General features: G+C 46.1%; 1 protein-coding gene across 7 annotated transcripts in view; it reads left to right on the top strand.

The window, feature by feature from the left end:
- LOC104635800 (uncharacterized) overlaps positions 1 to 20,848 on the top strand; it is a 62,596-nt gene that overhangs the window by 16,540 nt on the left and 25,208 nt on the right. For all 7 annotated transcript variants that reach the window (XM_075749039.1, XM_075749037.1, XM_075749043.1 and 4 more), the window contains 2 exons: positions 1,501 to 1,576; positions 2,893 to 3,383. In XM_075749039.1, the coding sequence (XP_075605154.1) occupies positions 1,501 to 1,576; positions 2,893 to 3,383 (567 nt within the window). The remainder of the gene's footprint in view (positions 1 to 1,500; positions 1,577 to 2,892; positions 3,384 to 20,848) is intronic.

The raw sequence follows: 20,848 nt of genomic DNA, 5'->3' as shown, positions 1-20,848 counted from the left end.
AAAACTCCAAACACAGTCCTGGAGGATGGTTACAGAATAGGTGTGTTGACTTAATAGCAGTTGAATTCAGTATCAGTCAGAATTTCTCCACTATTCCTGTTTCTTTGCATCAGCTGTATGTGTCTTTCATAGGTGCCTAGTTAAGTGTAGTTGCTCTTTTGGCTCTCTGGGAGGCTGAAACACTCAAGGACGTTTCCCTAGGAACAGTGGTGGCGGTGAAATGCAACCATATCAATGTAATGGTTGCATGCTGCCTCATCTTCTGTAAAAGTCAAACAGCACATCAGACGCTTTGAAAATGGAAACACAGCATGTAATCTTTTGAAACCTATTGCCACTAGATTCTGTTGTGGGCAAGTAACTTGTGAGACTCAGCTAAGAAGGCAATGTTTGTTATTCTAGATAATAAAGTCTAAGGAAAGGCTTTAATAAAGCTCATTTTGCAATGATGTCTCTTGTGAAGGTTTCTTTCAAAGTATTGCATTTTCCTTTGACTCATTTGGTTTTGGCCATTGGCAGATACACATACTGAGCTGCATAGCTCAGAGGTTTGATCTAATAACTTCAGGTATGCTCTATGCAGCAGAACAAATGTCACTTTAGGAACAGAGTAGGTAAGGTTTCTTCTGCGTAGGAAACTCAGTAGCAGTGGGATCTATCTGACCTACAAAAGCTTCGTTTCAGATCTGTCAGCCCCTCTCAAGAGGCAACTACCAAGTTTGTTCAGTGTTATTACATGTTTAGAATAAGTGAGTATTTGGGTATACAGCAGGGGGTTTGGTCAAGTCCATTGGCTGACCCAGAGCAAGTGTTCCTGAAAATTCCTGACAGACAAAATGTGAATTGTCATTACTCTTGGAGAATTTAAGGGTGTTCAGTGGTACTGTAAGACTCTGTGCTGGTGGGGACAGCATAATGTTATTGTTTGCATTTCTGTGAAATCCTGTTTCTTTTATTTCTGTTACATTCTTCGTGGTTGTCCTGTAGGAAAGCAAGATGAATCTGTTCTTTGACTTGTGTGCACATGCATCTTCAAAGGGGATGTGTGGGTACATATATAGGATGGCTAAAGTTAACATGCCACTTCCATTTGTGGGTGCCTTGCAAGATGATAGTGCTGTTGACAGGTTATGTCTTTGTTTTAGTGGTGGATTTTGGAGATTCAGTTGTCCATGAGATGTGGTAGGCCATGATGTTTATAAGCTGTGTGTCTGGGGAGCTAAGGGCAGGGTATGTTTGTTGTGCTTGGGAAAGAGTTGGCTGTGTGGAAATAGTGGTAAACTGTGTGTTTTGTGTTGCTGCAAGTAGGATATGATGGGAGTTTGAGGTTGGGAGATGAGGGTGTGTATAACAGGGAGGTGCTATGGCTGGGCATGTGTGGTTAGTCGGGGTAGATGCCTGCAAGATATGAGAGGGCTAGGGTGGGGGAAGTGGCTTGGGCAGCAGCAGGGCAACGTTCAGTGTTCACAATGAAGCCTTTTCTTTCTCCTTGCCCCCTAGATCTCCTACCCCCCAAGTGATGAGGACAGCGATGACTCTGAGGGAGAGAACCAGGAACTTGCTCAGATCGACAGAGGTAAAGGGACTAGCCAGGAGGGTCCTGGGATGCTACAACTGAAGTCTGTTTTGCTTTTCACTTGTGCTCTTGGAAGTTCCTCCTTCTCTGTCCCCAGTGTACCACAGCCAGATGCATTAATTCAGTTACCTTGAAGTCTTTGGGACCTCACAGGGAGAAGCTGGTGTTATCAGATGCTGCAGTTGCACTTTTCTTACCAGAGATAGACATTGTTAACCACATGCTAAGGTCACAGCGCTGCAGACATGAGGCAGAAAAAGTCTACAATTGCACCAGTAGCAGAGCTGGGACTAAAAATTTATCTTCTATTCCATGCTTGTGCACCTATGTCATCTTTGGTTTTGGTTTCCTCTTCCTTGTCACTTCTAGTTTTGACATTGCCTTTCCTTATTCTCCTGGGCTCACTTGTCTGATTAGCTTGCTTCCTTCCTCCTGTACTGTTGTTATTGGGTAGCCTTATTCTTGAGTCTAGCTGAAGACCTTTCATAGAGGAGACAGAGGTGTTCTGCTATTGTTTTTGGACCTAGTATAATGCAGCTTAGAGCTGCAGGTGAAATCTGCAGTAAATGCATTTCTTGAGCTATGCTAAGTCTCTGTCATTTGTGCATGCCCTGTGTTTTATTGCAATTTAGCCAAATTCAAGTGGATTCTTATGCAAAGGCAGAAGTTAAATTCCTGACCCACAGGACATGTTCTGTTGAAATTCAAATCCCTGTTCCACATGCTTAACATGGAAAGAGCTCGGCAGAACAGGTAAATCATACCCAGCTTATGGCTGAAGGCAGGCTTTCTTATATGGCAAGCCTTGTAATAGAAAGAGGACCTTTACCTCCAGAAACCAGATCTCTGTTATTTGAGCCACAGATGTGCTGCTTAGAATAGTGTAACTAATTTACCTTCTCTGCCCTGAGAGCTGGTTACTAGGATTTAATGTTTCTAGTTAGAGGTAAGTGCCTAACAACACATCTGCAAGATCATGTCTTCTCCACCTTTAGAGGGTGAGGTGGGTGGCAGGTCCATGTTCTCGCTCGGCAAGTGGACTTCCAGGTGACAGTTTGCAAGGGGATGTGTAGCAGTCTGGTCTAAACAAAGTTCTGGAAACTTCCGAAGGGAAGTATTAAGCTGGGTGGGGGAGGTGTGTGTGTTTCTTCTTGGGGGGGGGGGGGAAGGCTGAAAAGAGCTCAGAAGTTTACTTGGGAGGGGGTTAAAAAAACAAACAAACAAAAAAAAACCAGCTCAGGAGAAAGCAGGCCCAGTTTATTAGGGTGTTAGATGCCAATCTGCTCTGCCACTCCTCTATCTTGTCCTCCCACTAGAGAGAAGACGGAATTGTACCTTGACCCCTCTGGCCACTAACCAGCTCCAGAACCAGGAGAACCAATGCTGCAAGGTTCGGGCCCTCTTCCATGCCAGCCTTGACCGCCACAGCTCAGAAGAAGAGCTGGAGCGCATCAACCGAGAGTTCGCCGCTGAGAAGCGAAAGTGGTCCCAGGTTAGCAGGCTTGCCTGCTGCAACGACAGCAACAACACCTCCTCCAGTGACGAAGAAGTGAAGAACTTGTGTGCTATGTCCTTCCAGCCTGTGACAGAGCAGGCTGATGGCCTGCACGCCAGTTCAAGCCCCGTGCTGTTCAGTGCCTCCCCTCCCAAGAGACTCCAGCCCCTGGTGCGGAGCCCAGCCTCCAGACCTTTAATCTTCACAAGCGTTGGGGCGGGCCTCGAGCAAGTCATGCCTTGTAAGAGACATCGGCAAGGATATGGGGATAAGGTCAGCAGGCCCAGCCTTGACCTGGAAAAAATGCAGCAGGTAAGGGAGAACTTCATATGAGGAAAGCAACATCACATGAGAGGAGGTGTTGTAAGCAAAGATGGAAAAGAGTTATTGAGGCAGTGTTCAGTAAATTCATAGGGTTGCTTCTTGTGATCATGTCTGCAGAGGCATAACTGGTACTTCTGCTGTCTGTCTACGATAAACTAGGCCTAAGTATAAATACTTCCTCTGAGCAGTAAAGCTCTTGCTACTTGAGTGGCTCTTGATCCAGTTGGGCTGTTGTCTTGCTAACCCCATTAGGAAGGCAGCACCCATACTGTCCGGTTATTGCATGACACAGGAACAAAATCACTGGAGTTCATTTTTGTCAAGTTACCTCTGCTGCCGTGAGCTGACCCATACCATTTACTTAAAAGTTAGTTAATTGTGTGTGAAGAATACCTTTGATGAAAGTGGTTATAGACTTGATAAGTATTTCCACACCTGTTGACCTCCTTGAGCCTAGGTCTCTTTATGCCTCCTAGGAGTTGTACAACAGTGCAAAACTGCTTTTTACCTTCTTAACACTTTACAAACTGTTTACAGTTTGCTCTACATACAGTTACTCTTGATTTTGCAGGACTTTTTTAGGGGCCTGGGATTGAGATGCAGAAATGCTGGGAGTTTGCCTCATCTCCGCAGAGGCTGGGAATGGGGCACGCCTGGTACTGGTGGGCTGGGCTGCCCAGCACAGTACCCATCTGGTGCCTCTGTTTCAGAAGGCATTGCTGTAGAGTTAGTATTTCAGCTCACTCTTCATTATTTGTTTTTCTTCTTGCACTGGTGTAGTGTCAGTTTGAAAGAGCATCTACAGACATCTGCTGACTGTGGTAAATTGCAGTAAGTTAAAGACAGTTATTTTCATTTCTGAATTTCCTCTCATTAGGGAGGAATTTCACTGCCTCTGGTTGGATGTACTAGTTTTAACCTCACTAACACCACCCCTTTTAAGCCTATGAGATGGACCCACTAAAAGAAAGGACTATATATTTTATTTTCTAACATCTAGAAAAGCAAGACCCCTCCATTTCTCCATTACATTGCTGCTTGTTCTCAGTCCTGCTGGCAGCATGCATCCCATGAATACATAATGCAGACTTGTGGCTTCAGTACAGTTTTCCTCACCTCCTCTTTGCCCTTCTAGCCAAGTTTCTGCTCACAGAACATTCAAAAGGCCCAGTCTTGCATTTCACATCACCCAAATCTTCTACTGATACTGACAGATTTTAATTAGTTTTACATCCTAATGAGAAGAGAAGAAAGCTGGTAAGCCTATGCTCAGTCTTATTTTTTTCAGAGTGCATGTGAGTAAATGGAGAAATGTTCTTTTTGGCCCAGGTGCTTTCTCTGATTTGGATCATAGGCATAGAATCTGTCCACTCTGCATTAAGTTCCTTTCAGCAGTGTGTCTGGGAGTGTGTTGGTGAAGGTTAGGGGCTAATTTAAATAAGCTTTCCAAACTGTTGTGGTTTTTCTGGGAAGCTTTGAGAACGATTTGCTTCCTGGTCCATCTGCTCTCTACACTTCTGGATTAGTTGTGGAAAAGATTTTTTGCAAAAGAAATCGAAATCTGGAGTGGAGGGAGTTGTTTTTAAAAAAAAAAAAACACCACCTAAACATTTCTACTGTAGATGTTATTAACACTTCTAGGCTGTGAAATCCCTGTTATAAAGAAAGGATATTCAACTAGTGGTTTTAAATTAAAAATGTACTTTGGGGGGGAGGGGGGGAAGGAGGAGGAACATGCAAAGTGAGATGCAGCCTGAATATTGTAACAGTTTGGTCATTTGTATTATTTTTATCATTTTAGCTGGTTCACGTTCAATCAGTAACATCTTGAAGCTTTGAGGAGTTCTTGCTTGCTATCTGTAGTTGTTTCTGCTACAAAAATTGTAATAGAAATAACAATGTTGTAGATAGTCTTCTTCTGACACTTGGATTCCCATAAGCTTAGCTAAAAATCAGTGATCTCGCTTCTTATGACAGTGATCCAAAATTTGGGTTTCATTTTGAGTTCTGCCACAAATCCTTGTATGAAGCTGGGCAGGTCTCGTTCAGTACCTCCATTCCTCACCTGTAAAATGGGACGAGGGTGTTTCTTGGTCTGTATTCATTCTCCAACAAAAATGCCTCTTATTAACCTCCTGGGCAGGACTTGGCATCATGTATTTTTTTTTTTTTAGTCAGGTAAACAGTGCAAATGAGGAATGATAATATTAAACTGGCTACTCTAAGGCTTCATCTGGGCTCTGAACATGAAGGTATTCTTGCTTTGCAAGTCTTATCCTTACTATTATGTGCTTGCCCATAAGAATACAGCTGAAAAGCTTGATCACATGCAAATGTTTTTGAGCAGCAGATGTAGTTTTCACTTTTGTCATAGAATTATAGAATGGTTTGGGTTGGAAGGGACCTTAAAGATCACCTAGTTCCAACCCCCCTGGCATGGGCAGGGACACCCTCCACTAGACCTGGTTGCCCCCAAAGCCCCACCCAACCTGGCCTTGAACACTTCCAGGGATGGGGCATCCACAACCTCTCTGGGCAACCTGTTCCAGTGCCTCATTACCCTCATAGTGAAGATTTTCTTCCTTACATCTAATCTAAATCTACCCTCCTTCAGCTTAAGGCCATTATCCCTTGTCCTATCACTACGTGCCCTTGTAAACAGTCCCTCTCCAGCTTTCTTGTAGGCCCCTTTTAGCTACTGGAAGGCTGCTATGAGGTCTCCCCGGTGCCTTCTCTTCTCCAGGCTGAACAGCCGCAACTCTCTCAGCCTGTCCTCATAGGAGAGGTGCTCCAGCCCTCTGATCGTCTTTGTGGCCCTCCTCTGGACTTGCTCCAACAGCTCCATGTCTTTTTCTTAGTAGAGACCCCAGAGCTGGATGCAGTACTCCAGGTGAAGTCTCATGAGAGCAGAGTAGAGGGGCAGAATCACCTCCCTTGACCTGTTGGTCATGTTTCTTTTGATGCAGCCCAGGATGTGGTTGGTTTTATGGGCTGCAAGCACACATTGCCAGCTCACGTTGAGCTTCTTGTCCACCAACACCCCCAAGTCCTTCTCAGGGCTGCTCTCAATCTATTCTCTGCTCAGCCTGTAGCTGTGTTCGGGATTGCCCTGACCCATGTGCAAGACCTTGCACTTGGCCTTGTTGAACTTAATGCGGTTTGCGTGGACCCATCTCTCTAAGCCTGTCAAGGTTCCTCTGGATGGCATCCCTTCCCTTCAGCATGCCTTTTGCTAAGAAAGGGGAGCAAATTTGGGAAAGACAAGCAGGTTGGGGACAATCTGAGTGCTTTTAAGGGGATAGGAAGTTGCTGTGCTTCTACCTCCATGGCCTGTGCATAAATAGAAATCTCCATTTTTGCCTTTCAGTTCAGCCTCCCTCAACAGGAAAAGGCTGCACAGGAGCAGGGTTAAAAGGTCCTGTTTGGTTACGTGCCAGGCCTTGCCTTGCCAGCTTCACAGGGCAGTATGATTCTGCCCTTTTGTGCCCCAGCCGTGAGTCTAGACAGTTGGTGTGTTTCCCACCCTGGCTGGCTGGTCAGCTGGCCACCTAGCCTTCTCCCTATTGATGCTGAGCGAGGGCAATTCAATGCACACTTTTCTTCTCCAATGCACACTTCTCCAAAGGACTAGAAAATTGGCTTAGAAGACTTCTTCCTTTCTTTCCCCTAACTGGGCAGAAATACCCTGGCTCATGCAGACACTTGCATTGCTGTAGTGAGTGCCCTCTCCCAGCCACCCCTTAGTCATGGTCCTTGGACAGCAACCTCGTTACACACGGACCCTGCTGCCAGCCACTTGCTACCTAATGAAGGCTGTGCATGTCCTAGAAAGACTGTGGCTGCTGCCACTGTTTATCTCAGCAGATCGGGCTTTTTTGGCAATGCTGAGACCACAACATCAAGGAGAGCAGGGACGTCCTTTGATGGCTTGAGGTGAAGGCACCAGGGGATACAAGGGTCAGCTGAGGTGTAAGGAAGTCCAAAGTGTCACAAAGACTCCTTGGAGCTGCTGAGCTCGTTCCCAGTGTATGAGACTAATTGGGCTTGGCATGTTGTGTAAACAGATCCGGAGGAAGTAAAGGGTCCATCCACCTGTGCTGTTCAGTGGGACTGGCTGAAACTCCTTTGAAATCTACTTTCAGCAGCTTGAAAAGTCAGAGTATACCATTTGTGGGGAGAGAGTTCATAAGAGAGATCTCTTGGAGGAGAGCAGCCTTGGGTTGGCATGATGAGCAGTCCAAATTGTCCTCATTTATGTGTATGTGGGTGGCTGATAAGGAAAACATCATTTTAAAGTATAAGGCAGAGAGTTTAGGTACATGAGTGTATTTCCAGTTACGCTACAAAGTCACTAAGTAGTTCTGAGCAAGTTGTGGAAACTTTCTGCCGTGGTTTGCATGCATGTATGAGTAGATAGTATCAATACTGTTGTCTTATGGATGCTTAATGAATTATTTAAAATGCTTTAAGATGCTAGGATGAAAAAGGCCAGCACAGAAGAGAGAAACATCCTGTTCTAACACTTGGATTTCTCACTACAGACACTGCACCCCTTCGTTGTGTGAGTAGTTTCAGTGCACAATGGGTGAGTGGAACTTAGTCTTGGCTTGATGCTGAAAGTGGCCTGGATGCAGTGTGAGCCCTGATCTGGGTTTAGCTATGTAATATTGTCCTGGTTCTGGCTAGGATAGAGTTAATTTTCACAAGGAGCCAGGACAGGTGAGCCACGCTGGCCAGGGGCTACTCCATACCATGTGAGCATGTGCTCACCACAAAAGGGGCCAGTCGGGGAGGGCCGGGCTTGGCGTGGCTCAGGGATAGTGTGGGTGTGGGCTGAGCCTCCGGTTGGTCCTCGGACTGGTAAGTTGCTTTCTGTTATCACCCACTGTGAACATTCTGTTATCAGTACTGCTGTTGTTGTTTCCCTCTCCCTTGCTGTCTCATAACCTGTCCTTGTCCCAACCCATGAGGGTTTGCCTTTGTCTTTCCCATTCCCCTCCCCATCCTGCCAGGGGAGGGGTGAGTGAGCAGCTGCGTGGTGCTCAGCTGCCAGCTGGGGCTGAACCGTGTCAAATATCAAGCCCAGCCATCCTTATGCTGAATATTTGAATACTGGTGTTTTGGTTGGACTGGGCCTGGTCGGGTGATTGGCACTGAAAGCTTTCTTTGGGCCAACACTGGTTGCACAGAAGCTGCAAGACACCATTTGCCACACGTGACCGAGAACTAGTGTGTGAGCCTTGGTACGCCGGGGTCTGGGCTTTGGGCTGCTAATGGCTCCAGGGTGAGAGTTCCATATCCTTAGCACAGCTAGGCTTTGCCCTTGCCTGTCTCTCCAGGACTTGACAAATAGCTTCCAGACAGAGAATGTGTGAGCTTGTGAGTCCTTCTCACCTCTCAGCCTCCCATTTGCATCCAGGCTTTGTCAGTTCCTGAAAATTGTTATCATCTGTTTGCCTGTCTGAGCTTGCCTCTGTGTTGAGGGGGTGCCGGAAAACCCACTACTGGTCCTGGTGGTAGTTTCATCACTGTCTCTGCTCTGGGCCTCACTCTCCAGAGTGACTGAGGGGAGTTCAGGGGCCTGTGCAGAATGTAATGTCTTACACCATTTCCTAAGGGGCCCAGTGCCAGCACTTGTCTCTCCCAGGTGTGAAAAGTTGGGTCATAGCAGTTCTTTGTCCCTGGGTGCAGTAGAGTCCTTGTTGAAGCAATATAATAAGGGAACTGTTGCAGAAACAGATTGTGCCATTACACAATGAGAAATCCTGCTTCTGGTAACCTCCTGCAATTTTGCTTTTATTTTTTCACCCCCAGAAATATTCTACAGCAGCTGTTCCTCCAGCACAGAAGCCCCTGTCTATCTCACCCCTGCCAGTATTTGGCACTGAAGTACCCAGCAAAACAAATGCTATGCCTGGCTGCTGTGAGGCAATCCTAGTATGAGAAAGTTTGGGGCTGGAAATGATTGATTAGATTGTCCTGTCTACTTGCCTGCAAGGGGGTAGTTCTGTGGCAGGAGGCTCTGGGACTCTAGGCATCTACCGCATGAGTGGGCAATGGGGCATGATAGAGAGGTGTCTCATTCTTTCTGCTGTTGGAGGAGCTGAGATGCTCTCTTCTGTTTTGATGTCTGTTATAAAGACTGACTTGTTGGCTCAGTGCCACCCAGCTGATGTCTAGTTTGCTGATTAAGGCATTTGTAGTCTGACAGTGGTGCAGAGAGGGAGGGTGGGAAGAAAGGGTGCTGTCTGGGAGGTAGAGAGATTTAATAGCAAGGGAAGGCATGAGGAGCTCCACCCTGTCCTGAGGAGGGGACTATGACTGCCAGGCAGTAGATACCTCTGACACTTTCTGTCCCCTGAGTGTTCCCTGGATGGTTATCTAATCCATGCAAAAACATGCTGTAATGGAAGTACCTGTGTGCTGCCAGGGGTGGATGAATCAGTACACGAGAGCAGTAACCTATGTAGAACTTGGCCTAGCTGCCTCCCTTGAAATGGTAATGACTTCCTCTCCTTTACTGAAGGAGACAAGTGAGTTGACTATGTCTTTGCTTCACTGACAGTAAGGCTCACCTACTGCCATGGTGCCAGCTTGTAAATACCAAGGGCAAGGCAGGTAGGGTAATCTAGTCCTATTCCTAAGCTTTCAGCATCAATCAGCACAACAAGTTAGAGCATTCTCACAGAATGGTTGAGATCGCAAGAGACCTCTGGGGATCATCTTGTCCAACTGCTCTGTACAAGCAGGATCACCTAGGACCATGTCCAGACAGCTTTGGAATATCTCCAAGGATGGAGACTCCACAGTCTCCCTGGGCAACTTGTGCCAGTGCTCAGTCACCCTCACAGTAAAAGCGTTTTCTCATGTTCAGAGGGAACAACCTCCTGTGTGTCAGTTTGTGCCCATTGCCCCTGGTCCTGGCACTGGGCACCACTGAAAAGCACCAGGCTCCATCCTTCCTTCAGATACTAGTACACACTGATAAGATCCTCTCCGAGTCTTCTCCAGGCTAAACAGTCCCAGCTCTGTCAGCCTCTCCTCAGTCCCTTAATCATATTTGTGGCCCTCTGTTGGCCTCTTTCCAGTACCTCCTGTGTTGCTTTTGTACTGGGGAGCCCAGAGCTGGACATAGTACTCCAGGTATGGCCTCACCAGTGCAGAGTGGAGGGGAAGGATCGCCTCCCTGAACCAACTGGCAACACTCCTCCTAATGCAGCCCAGGATACCATTCACCTTCTTTGCAGCAAGGGCATGTTGCTGGCTTATGTTCATTCTGGTGTCCATCAGGACCTCCAGATCCTTTTCTGCAAACCTACTTTCCAGCTGGGTGGCCCCCAGCATCTAGTTGTGCTTGGGGTTGTTCCTCCCCAGGTGCAGGACTTTGCATTTCCCTTTGAACTTAATGTGGTTCCTATCAGCCCGTTTCTCCAGCCTGTCGAGGTCTCTCTGGATGGCAGCACAACCCTCTGGTGTGTTGGCTGCTCCTCCCAGATCTGTGTTGTCAGCAAACTTGCTGAGGGTACACTCTGCCCCATCACCCAGATCATTAATGAAGATGTTGGAACAGGACTGGATCCAATACCCCTTGGGGTACATCACTAATTGCTAGCCTCCAGCTAGACTTTGTGCCATTGATCACAACCCTCTGAGCTCACCAGTCACTCAGTTTTCAGTTCACCTCGCTGTCTGCTCATCCAGCCTGTACATCAACAGTTTCTCTGTAAGGATCTATGTTCTCTGTACGTTGTTGAAATAACAAATTAATTTCTGTGCAAGTCTGTTCCAATTTTGTCCTGCCCCATGACATCTGCTGATACTATGTTCATTTTCAGGTGTGCTGCTAGCAGACTTTCATTCTGATCACGCATTTCTCCTTGGACCTCTTTCATCATTGCATCAGCCCTCGCACAGTGTGTTGGCTTGTCTATTCCTAGGGTGAAACACTTCTGCTCTTCTCCCTTAATCCCTTCCTTGGTTTGCCTGAGTGCCTTTTTGATCTGGTTTTATAACGCATGCAAAGGGGCAACAGTTCAAGGGGGAGATGGACAAGTGAGCCACTATGAGTGCTTCTGTCTGGAAATATTTATCTGTCTCTTTCCTTGGGTGTCTTGGCAATGTAGCTTTGCCTTCTTTTCCTGAGAGCTTGCATGTTGGGGAATATAGCTATTTGGACTACCATGGGACCTAAGTACCATCTAGGCTGTCTCCAAGCATGAGCCCGTAGCTAGAATATCTGCTGAAACATCTGAAACCTACCTGGTTCCTTGAGGTGCTGCTTTGAATCATGGATGAGAGTGAGGATTAGGTTTGTTGGGATGATTTGGGGTGCACCAGAGAGCTTGGTTGAAGAAAAGGAAGATGAGGAAGGAAAATCAGATGTGGTTGAAGTTTGGGAGAGTATGTGTTGAAGGCAAGAGAGATCTGTGGGATAGGAAGAAGAGCAGGGTAAGAATGGGTAGAGACAGAGCTAGAGTCATTTTGTTGTATTAAGATTCCCAAAGGGACAGTAATAGCACCTGGCACCAATGGCAGTAAATTATGAGCCTGAGGTTAAAGCCAAGGGCTTATCATTTGGATTGGCAGGCTTGCTGGCTACCTTCCCAACCTGCTGTCTTTCTTTTTTTTTTCTCTCTAAGCTCTAAAGCCTGGTAAGAAGGTATTAGACTAAAGCCGATTTTTTGGCTGCGGACCAGTGAGAGGAGATCAAATGGGCATATGGGCACCACTGGCTTATATCCTTGGGATGTTACTTAGGGAGAAGTCCTGAGTGATGCTGGTAATATTGTGTGAGGCTTGAACTCTTGCTGTGACTCTGAGGTGCAGGTAGACCTGGAGGGACCCAATTTGGAAAAAAAAAAAAAAAACAAAACCAAAAGCAATGTTCCCACCTGAAAATGGCTGCCAGAATCTCTGCACATGAATGGACAGGGTTGGGGTCCTGACCTCTTTAGCATTTTTCTCAAAGTACCACAAAGAGTAAGTCCTACTGAACTAGTAGAAGGAAAAGCCCAGTCTCCCATACCTACTGGCAGTGGTTTATGATGGGCTGCCAGCAGGTCACAAAAACATCACTCTGCAATACCTAGGGATCTTAACTGCAGCAACAACACACCAGGTTAAAATGTGATTTGAGGTAGGGTGAGTGGCAATCACAGAATGGGTGCTGCATTGGATACCCAAGGGTGGCCATCCTGCAGCATATCCCTGTTCTGTCTCTTGTGTGTTGGCTGTTGCAGGTCCTTTTTTTTGAAGAAGGCTTTCCAAAGGCTGTTTTCTTTCTTGTTTTGACTCAGCACAGTGCAGAAGGATAATGCTGGCACGTTCTCTTTCCCACTCTCTGAATTCAGCCCAAGTAGCCTCAAGGGCCTGGCAGATTAAGAAGTTTTGCTGCAACCTGTTTATACTTTCCAGCAAGACCAGTTAGTAGATGTTGCTTGGAAGTGAAGGTCAGGACCTTCTCTACAGTGCTCCCCTCTGGAGTAGGGCTGGATTGTCCTCACTGCCCCCAGCCTTAGTGTGTCTGGACTAGAAGGGCTGCCTGGGTTGGGTCCCATTGTGGCTGCTGAGTTGGCTAGATACCTCTCCCTTCCCACTCCTTCCTCAGCATGTGGCTCATTGTGATACAAATATCTCATCGTTGCCTGGGGAGAAAAGGAGTTTGCAGGCGGCTTCACCATATGCTGTCACTGCCCATATTGTATTTGGTCTGCAGATGAATGGATCTCTCTTCAGGCGTGATAAGTTACATCTTTTGCCTATGGCGGCAACCTCTGAAAAGGAGAAAGCCTTACAGTTTCCTTCTTCAGAGGATCAGTGAGGTGAGCTTGAGGACACTGCAAAGGGCAAATGGCTATTGAGAACTAAGCTGGTTATTCATCATGTAATCCAGAGAGTGTGTGATGGTGGTGGCAGTTTTCTGCTTGCTTTTCTGACTTTATTATATAGATTAAGAAACAGAAATGAGCAGAAGAAATAGGTTAGACTTTTGTTCCTACCCTACCACCACCATTAAATGTTGAGTTCCCACTTACACAAGTGACCAGTGTCTTAAGTCAACACCCACACAATAACAGGGGTTGCTACAGCTTAAAAATCAGATGGTAAGAGACTTGTTCAAAGCACTATGCAGAAGTAATGGTGGCAAGGAAAAGCAGGAGCTTCTTTTTCCTTTTACTTTCTGCTGGCACTGCATAGCCCCATATCTCTGAAGTAGGACACTTCCTCATCTGGCATGGCTTGGCACTGGTGTTTGAGAGGTGATGCAGGTGTGCTCTGCACCCTGCAGTCTCCCCGTGGGTCAGTGCCTGTCAGTGAGAAGGAAGGAGGGTGGTGGCAGAATGGGTTTAGAAACAGGGTGGTCATGTGATGGTGCAGATTAACTATTAATGCTGGGCTTTTGTGCTCCAGTTTTGCCACTGCAGGCTGCAAGTGAGCAGCTTGTCCCAGAGCATGTCAGAGACTTGAAAACGCAGCAGCCATTGCTGTTCAACGGGCAGAAGCTGGCTGAGCTTTTAAGGCCAAGCCCGTGACTAGAGCAAACGCTCTAGGAAATACTGTTTGCGACAAGCGTTGGTGTGGTAGAATAGCCAACTTGCCTGTCAACAACACAGCTGTCCTTGGCATGGGCTGGGGTTTAGCTCTGATTTTCTGCCTTAGCTCTGAATAGTCTCTCCATTGTTGGCTCACACGAGAACTGCACTGCTGGGCTCTGCTGAGGCTTTCTTTCAGCCTGTTGATGTCAATGAGGGTTTTGGGCATTGGTCCACAGCTCATCTCACAAGAGGAGGCACTTGATAGAGGCATCTAGTTCTCATGTAGATGGAGACTGAGTTAAACCAGAGCAGATTCACTTCTAAAACTTGCCCTTCTCCAGAGCTGTGTTACCAGATATGCGCTTCTTGTTGAGCTGCAGTTGGTTTTGAGGAAATGATTACTGATAAGTCAGAGACAAACCTTCCCTCTCCAAGCCAAAACCATAAAATTACGTTCTTTCCAAATTCAAGATTTCAAAAATGTAGGTGTCTTGGGGGCCACAGGTAAATTAAAAAAAATCATAAATGAAGATAGTTAAGAGAAACCCTATTAAATTTGCTGATTTTCCTCATTGAAAATAATCTTTTCAATCTCCTGTTGGACTTTGCTTGCTCATGCAAAACAATTTCCATAGGAATGAATTTGCAAACTGAGGATCCTCTAGAGTGTTAAGAACTTAATGTAAATGAGAAGTCTGTGGTCATGTCTATGCTAGGGCAAACTGTATTTTTAATTCTAAAAATGTGCTTGTGTTTTAAGATCCTGGCATATCCTTGCCAAGCTATAGTTTCACCTTCATGTGCTTGATTATGGAAAATTAGTTTGAGCAGTTATGCAAAGGATGAAACCCTGAATCGCTTTGCAAGTTATTTTGCAATCTTATTGTAAGCATGCTCAATTTTGACAGCATAGATAAGTCTTTTGCCTACCTGTGGAGGGTTTAGGAGCTCCCTCTTGCGTATCACTTCAGAGGCTCACCAGATACTCCTGTAGGCTCTGGTGTGATGGTATGTGGGCATAATATGATTAAGAAATGAGGAACAGTTTAACAAATATTTTTCTAAATTGCAAAGCTAGGGGATCTGTACAGTTCCTAGTATAGGTAGAAATAGCCATAAAATGGAGCCAGTCGGATGTCTGGTTTTCTCACTGCTGTAAGCCCATTACTTGTTACATGACAGGTGATGTGGTTTGCAGCTGGGAAAACCGCCATAGGTCAGGGAATGCCCTGGGTTTGTTCACAAAAGTCTTACTGGTATTGTTTGCTGTATGTGCAGGAAAGACAAACCTCATACAAGAACATGGTGTACCTGGCTAGATAAGATTGTATATTGAGCATACCTTAATGTAAGTCTTGAAACCTAAGCTGTGGTTCTTTGTTCAAAGCTCTGATTGAAATAGCACAGTGAGTTTGTGATATGTGTATTTTCATTGTAGTTCTGAATTTGGTGTGCTATCAAATCAAGCTCTTAACTTGTTTTCAACTTAATATAATTTCCTGTCATCCTCTGAATACCACAGTCAGCTCTGTTAGTTTCTAAGTGTGTTAGAGGAATGAGTGTAATTATGAGCAGTGGAAGTGGTGCTCTTAGAATATGTTTATTTGAGCAGAGAGACTTCTAGTATGACATCTTTTTAGTGTTCTCGTATCTTTTCTTTCATCGTGTACCTAATGTTCTTTTCAAGTCTGACTGCTACAAGAAGTGCAAAAAGACATTTTTGATGTGCTAATTCTTCCTGTTTGCATTTTGCAGACTCTTACTATGGGCAGTTATGCTAAACAGCCTATGGAAAGACCCTGGAGATGAGTGAAACAGTAAACAGCAAGAAGCTGCAAAAAAATCAGATTGCTATCTCTTGATGTGGCTGCTGGTAGGATTAGAAGTAGAAAGCAGCAGGAGCTACTGCTGCAACTGCGAGACTTGCCTGTGTTGCTTGGTCCACTGTATAAAACTCTATACTGAATTGAGACACTGGTTTATCTGCTTTCCAGATGCAACCATCCAAATCACTCAAACGCTCTCAAAACTATTCATATAGATGTGGTATAAATTTTTGCTTTTATTAGCAACCTTTCTCTGCGCAGAGGATCTTAATGAACTTGGTCTGAGACATTCAGGTCTGCCTTTGTACTCTGCTCTTTCTTCTTTTAATGAGATGATCTGAACTTCTGCTCTTCTCTGGTGTAGTGCGTGAATGAGCCCTCTTGGTTCTAGGACATGACCATTTCATAAGCATGAGATGGGCCAAAATCCTGAACTGAAAAAAGGAAATACCAGAATGATTTGTGTATTAAAATTGATGCATGTGATATGAGCTCTGGCATGTGTTATACAGGTTCTGATATGGATCTACAGGCTATTGAGTTGAGGTTTATTTCCAGCTATTTGGAAAGTGGATCTTGATGCAGACAATGGAGTGGCATACATGAAGTCAGCAGTTTTCCAACTAGTTCTTCAGGCACAGCACTAAGGGTTGCTGTACTCTGCTAACACCTGTTTAGAAGGATAGTGGCCTGCTTCTGGTTCCAAGCTGGCACATCACTGCTCTCAGATAGGGGAAGGTTCAAAAAGTTGGCAGGAGTAATGTGTATTCTGTGCTGGCACTTAAGGATCAGTGGAGAGGCTGAAGCTCAGGGCATTGAAGTGTCCAGGGAAAAGCCCTGTTTGCTGAATTGGTTATATTGCTTCTCGCATTGGAGACCAGCTTCTGCGCCACCTTGAGCCATGTGCAGTCATGAGGATGTGAACAAAGAGGATACAAGAGGGTATTGGAATTGAGTGCTGATCACCAGCACTGAAGGGAACCATATACCTACTTAAGAGGAAGGACAAAGCACGAGGAGGGGAATACTGGTTCCTCTGAAATACTTGCAAGCTGTTCACATGGGTACAGACCTAGGCTAGCCCTTTCAAAGTTGGTAGGTCAAGCCTCATCACAAGCTCTGAGCTTCAACCCACAAACAGCACTTCAGGCTCCGTGTGTAGTGTTGTGCTGTGAGGCAGGTGTGGGCAGGTACTGCTGCATGTGGGCATGGGAGAACATTCTGCAAGCATGGTGGTTAGTTATGTGCTGCATATATTCCCTTGTCACTAATGTGTATGAGAGATGCAGTGGGACAACTAGGTGATAGGGTGGGGAACGTGAGAACAGTTAGATTGCATCATCATTTCTCTCTGTGGTTATTAATGTTCTACTATTGCCACTTCACAGATGTCTCTTTGAAGACAAAAAATGGTCTTTCTTTTGTTAATCGTCTTCTGACCTGTAATTTCTAATATAGTACTTGTTTATGTAAAATTATTTTCATGTGCTCATGCAAACAAATGGGATCTCACAAATAGGCGTAGTCATGTGAAAGGCGAAGATGCTGAAATACACTGTGGGGCTGTGCAGACATGGCATGTACACACGTGTGTGCATCTTGGGAGGAGAAGGAGCGGGACTGTGCCCTGCATTCAGACTCTGTGGAGCCTGAGCAAGCCCCATGGCTTGGGATGTTTGCTTGTTTGTTTCAGACAGGCTTGTTTTGGCTTCCCAGAGCTGTTTATGCAGTCGGTCTGCATTTGGCTTTTTCAAAGGTTTCTCCCCTATCCACAAATCCAAGTTCTTGTCTGAAGACGTGACCTTATGTGTTTTCTGCTTAATGTTGCCTTTGTGAGTGCTCCTAGCAGCACTAGCTGAACCCAAGGCAAGGCTTCCCATGGGGTAATGTCCCTTGCACTTGGCTGAAGAGAGGGTGGGAGGCAATTCAGAGTCACCTTTTGAGGTTTCTATTGTGAAGAACAGGCCCTGTCTGCCTTCCATGCCACTGAAAAAACCTTTCCTCATTTAGTGCAATGAGTATGCGCCATGCTGCTGTATTTTTGAGAAGCTCCACTAAGACCAACCTTCTAGTTAAGAATCTGCTGAAAAGGTGCATATTCCAGATTTTCCCCAGACGAACCTACTGATCTCCATTGCCCGTTTTCTGTGATGGATTAGACAGACACACAGTGTGGGTTTTATAGCTCCTGAAAAGTCCTCTGTGCTACCTATAACCTTTAGGGCAGGTTTTTGGGCTGACAAACAGTCATTCAGGGCCAAGAATTTATACTTTTAAACATAAATACTTGATATCAACATCTGAAACATTCAGGTTGGCACCAAACCATGAAGAAATTGGCTTAAATCTAGACTTGAAACAATTTTGAGCTGTTTTTTTTCTTTTGCCATCCATGCATACAGCTATCCTTTCCTCTGCTGGGGCGAACCTGTGTGAGCATGCAGTCTCTTCTGGAAATCTGGTGTCCCAGATGCCTAGGCTGTTCACTTTCTGGCTGGTATGCATGAGGCCCTGTGGTTTGAACAGAGCGTTCGGAGTGTCTTGTAGTTTTTTCAGTTAGCTGAGGATGGTGTGAAGGTAATCTGGCACACACTCTGGTAGTGCCTTTGGGTTTGGAGCAGCCATCTGTGGATTCTCTTCCTCTTTGTGTCCCTGTAATGTCACAGCTGACGAGAGCCTGTACCTTTCACTGATTTTAATTTTTTTCTTTCCCAGGGTATACAGCTGTGTGACTTTCAGAGCCCTCTCTGTCTTCCTGCTCAGAGGAAATTGTGTTTACTCTATTGCCTGACTTGTGCTAATGTCTTAACCCCTTCTTGGTGCACTCAGGGACAGTGTTTAAAGAGCAAATGGTGAAAGTGTCTGGGGCTGCTTGTTTCAAGCCCCCAGCACTACTATCTCCCATGTGCTGCAGCAGCAGCACTGAGGGGAGCAGGATCTAAGCTGCAGGAGGCAGTGTGCCTTCTGCCCTAGCGCTGCCTATGGGAAAAGCTTGTGGAGAGGGAGGGCTTTGGAGTCATGTCTGAGCCAAGGCTTCAGTTAACAGTCGCAAGCTGGGTCCGCAGAAGTGAGACCAACTATAGAGACATCAGATGATATGTTAGACTAGACTGAATGTTTCCTGTGGACAGCTTTGGAGCCAAGGCCAGGAATGAAGGGAGGAAACGGTCACACTGGCAACCCTGAATTAAAAGCCTTGTAGGCTTTCTCTCAGGAGCTGTTACCCTGCCTGCCAGCTGTGAAATTAGACCCCTTGGTCCCTTCGCACCCCTCCTCCCTTCCCAGGCTCTAGTGAGCAGGAGGGACAAGCCCAGCATTTGAACTTCAGTGACTTTGGCATGTGCAGATGAGTGATAGGGAATTAATGAATCCTGTCCCTTCTTTGTATTTTTGTTACTCCACAGGTGCTGGAGTTTTCAGTCAGGTCTGTTTCCTGCACAAATGGAGCTTTGCATTTTTTCCAGGCCTCAAAGAAAGCTCAGCGAGGGATTTGGGGTTGGCGAGGAGTGAATAGATGAACCATCTGATGTACCCTGCAGATCAGCAGACTCTGGCTCTGCCAGACCAGCAGGGGAAGTGGCTGCTGAGCCAGAGATGCTACATACAGCGTGTTTGCTTCCTACATCCCCAAATTCAAGTGGTAACAGTGCCAGGGCGAATCTGGCCTGTTTTATCTATGCCTAGGGGGACAGGGCTTCTGTACAGATCGAGAGCATATCTGGAGATTGTATGCCACAAAGGTGGCAGTAGAAAACAAGAGTCACCTACAGACAGGCAGAGTCTGTTTGCTTAGACCATAACTGTGTGAGTAGGTAGCTGTGTTTGCGTTAGCTGCGGCTCTAGTGTGTTATTCAGGGACAACTTCAAAAAGCAGCCTGTAATTTGAATAATTTTATCTGCTCTCTGGGCCTTGAGAGCAGTGGGAATTTGGATGCTCTGCCAGGTGGCAGACCTTGCTGGCCAGGCTTCAGGTCACATTCTTCTGTAGTGGGCATTGACTAGGCAGAGCAGCCTGGTGCCACTCTGTGGTGATCACCTGTGTGTCTTTCTGGATTGAGATGCAACTGGCTTGTGCTTATTTAGAGAGCAATCACTTGTGGGATTGACTTGCTGTTCTGGCAGTTAAGACTCACCTGTGGTTCAGGGCCGTGTTGTATTTGCTGTAGGCTTTTGTGCATTGCTCTTCAGCAATGACAGCTGGGCCCCTCCTAGTAGTACACAAAATGAGGTGACTAATGACACCGTGTTGGAGGGAATTTTGGTGACCACAAATTATTTTATTGTGGCTTTCATGGTCCACCATTTGCTGAGTGTGTGATCCCAGGCAAGTCCCTGCAGTACACTTTTTTGGTAAGGCCTTGTCTGGGTTTTTTGTTTTTTTTTTTTTTTAATTTGAATTTGTTCTCAATGATCACTTAGTAATCAGCATTTCCTCTGCTGCCCTGTCCAGAGGCACTAAGTGGTCAGTGTTTGCACTATATGGAGGCTGTGGATTCATGGCACTTGCTGGCAGGGGTGCTGCCTGGAAAACTAGGGCTCCCCTGTCTGATGGAGATGGGGGCCCTTTATGACAGTGAGAGACCAAATGTGTTGCTGTTATGAAGGTGTTTCAGACAGATTGAGTATACATGTGGCAAACAACCCCAAAACATTAATGACTAATTCAACTGAATATGACATAGAACTCTAAAAAAAGTTTAGAGGCTTTTCAGGATGTTCCACAATATCACCACAGCTTACAGTCTTTGGATGCTGGGGTTTGTTTTTGTAGGAGGGGACTGTTGGCCAAACCACTTGAATTAGCCTGTATTTTAAAGTGCTGTGGGGCTGTTTAACTTCTGGTGGAGCAGTCTTCAGACTGTGACAGATGATAATTGTGATTTAAGGCTGTGGCTGAAATACAGCCCTCCTGGTGCTGTGCTGCTGCAGGGGCTGGGCAGGCAGCTTGTGTCCACATCTGGTGTGTGGATGTACTGGGTAGCAGCCTCACAGCCCTGGGCCCAGCCACTGGGTGCTCCCCTGGCTTGCAGCATCCCTGGCAGAGGGCTACATGGAGTGATGCAAATGCAGAGCACCCTCAGGTGACTGCTGG

The sequence above is a fragment of the Balearica regulorum genome, chromosome 3 (assembly GCF_011004875.1).
Source record: "Balearica regulorum gibbericeps isolate bBalReg1 chromosome 3, bBalReg1.pri, whole genome shotgun sequence".
In the NCBI taxonomy this organism is placed as follows: domain Eukaryota; kingdom Metazoa; phylum Chordata; class Aves; order Gruiformes; family Gruidae; genus Balearica; species Balearica regulorum.
This window is presented reverse-complemented; position numbering and strand designations above follow the sequence as displayed.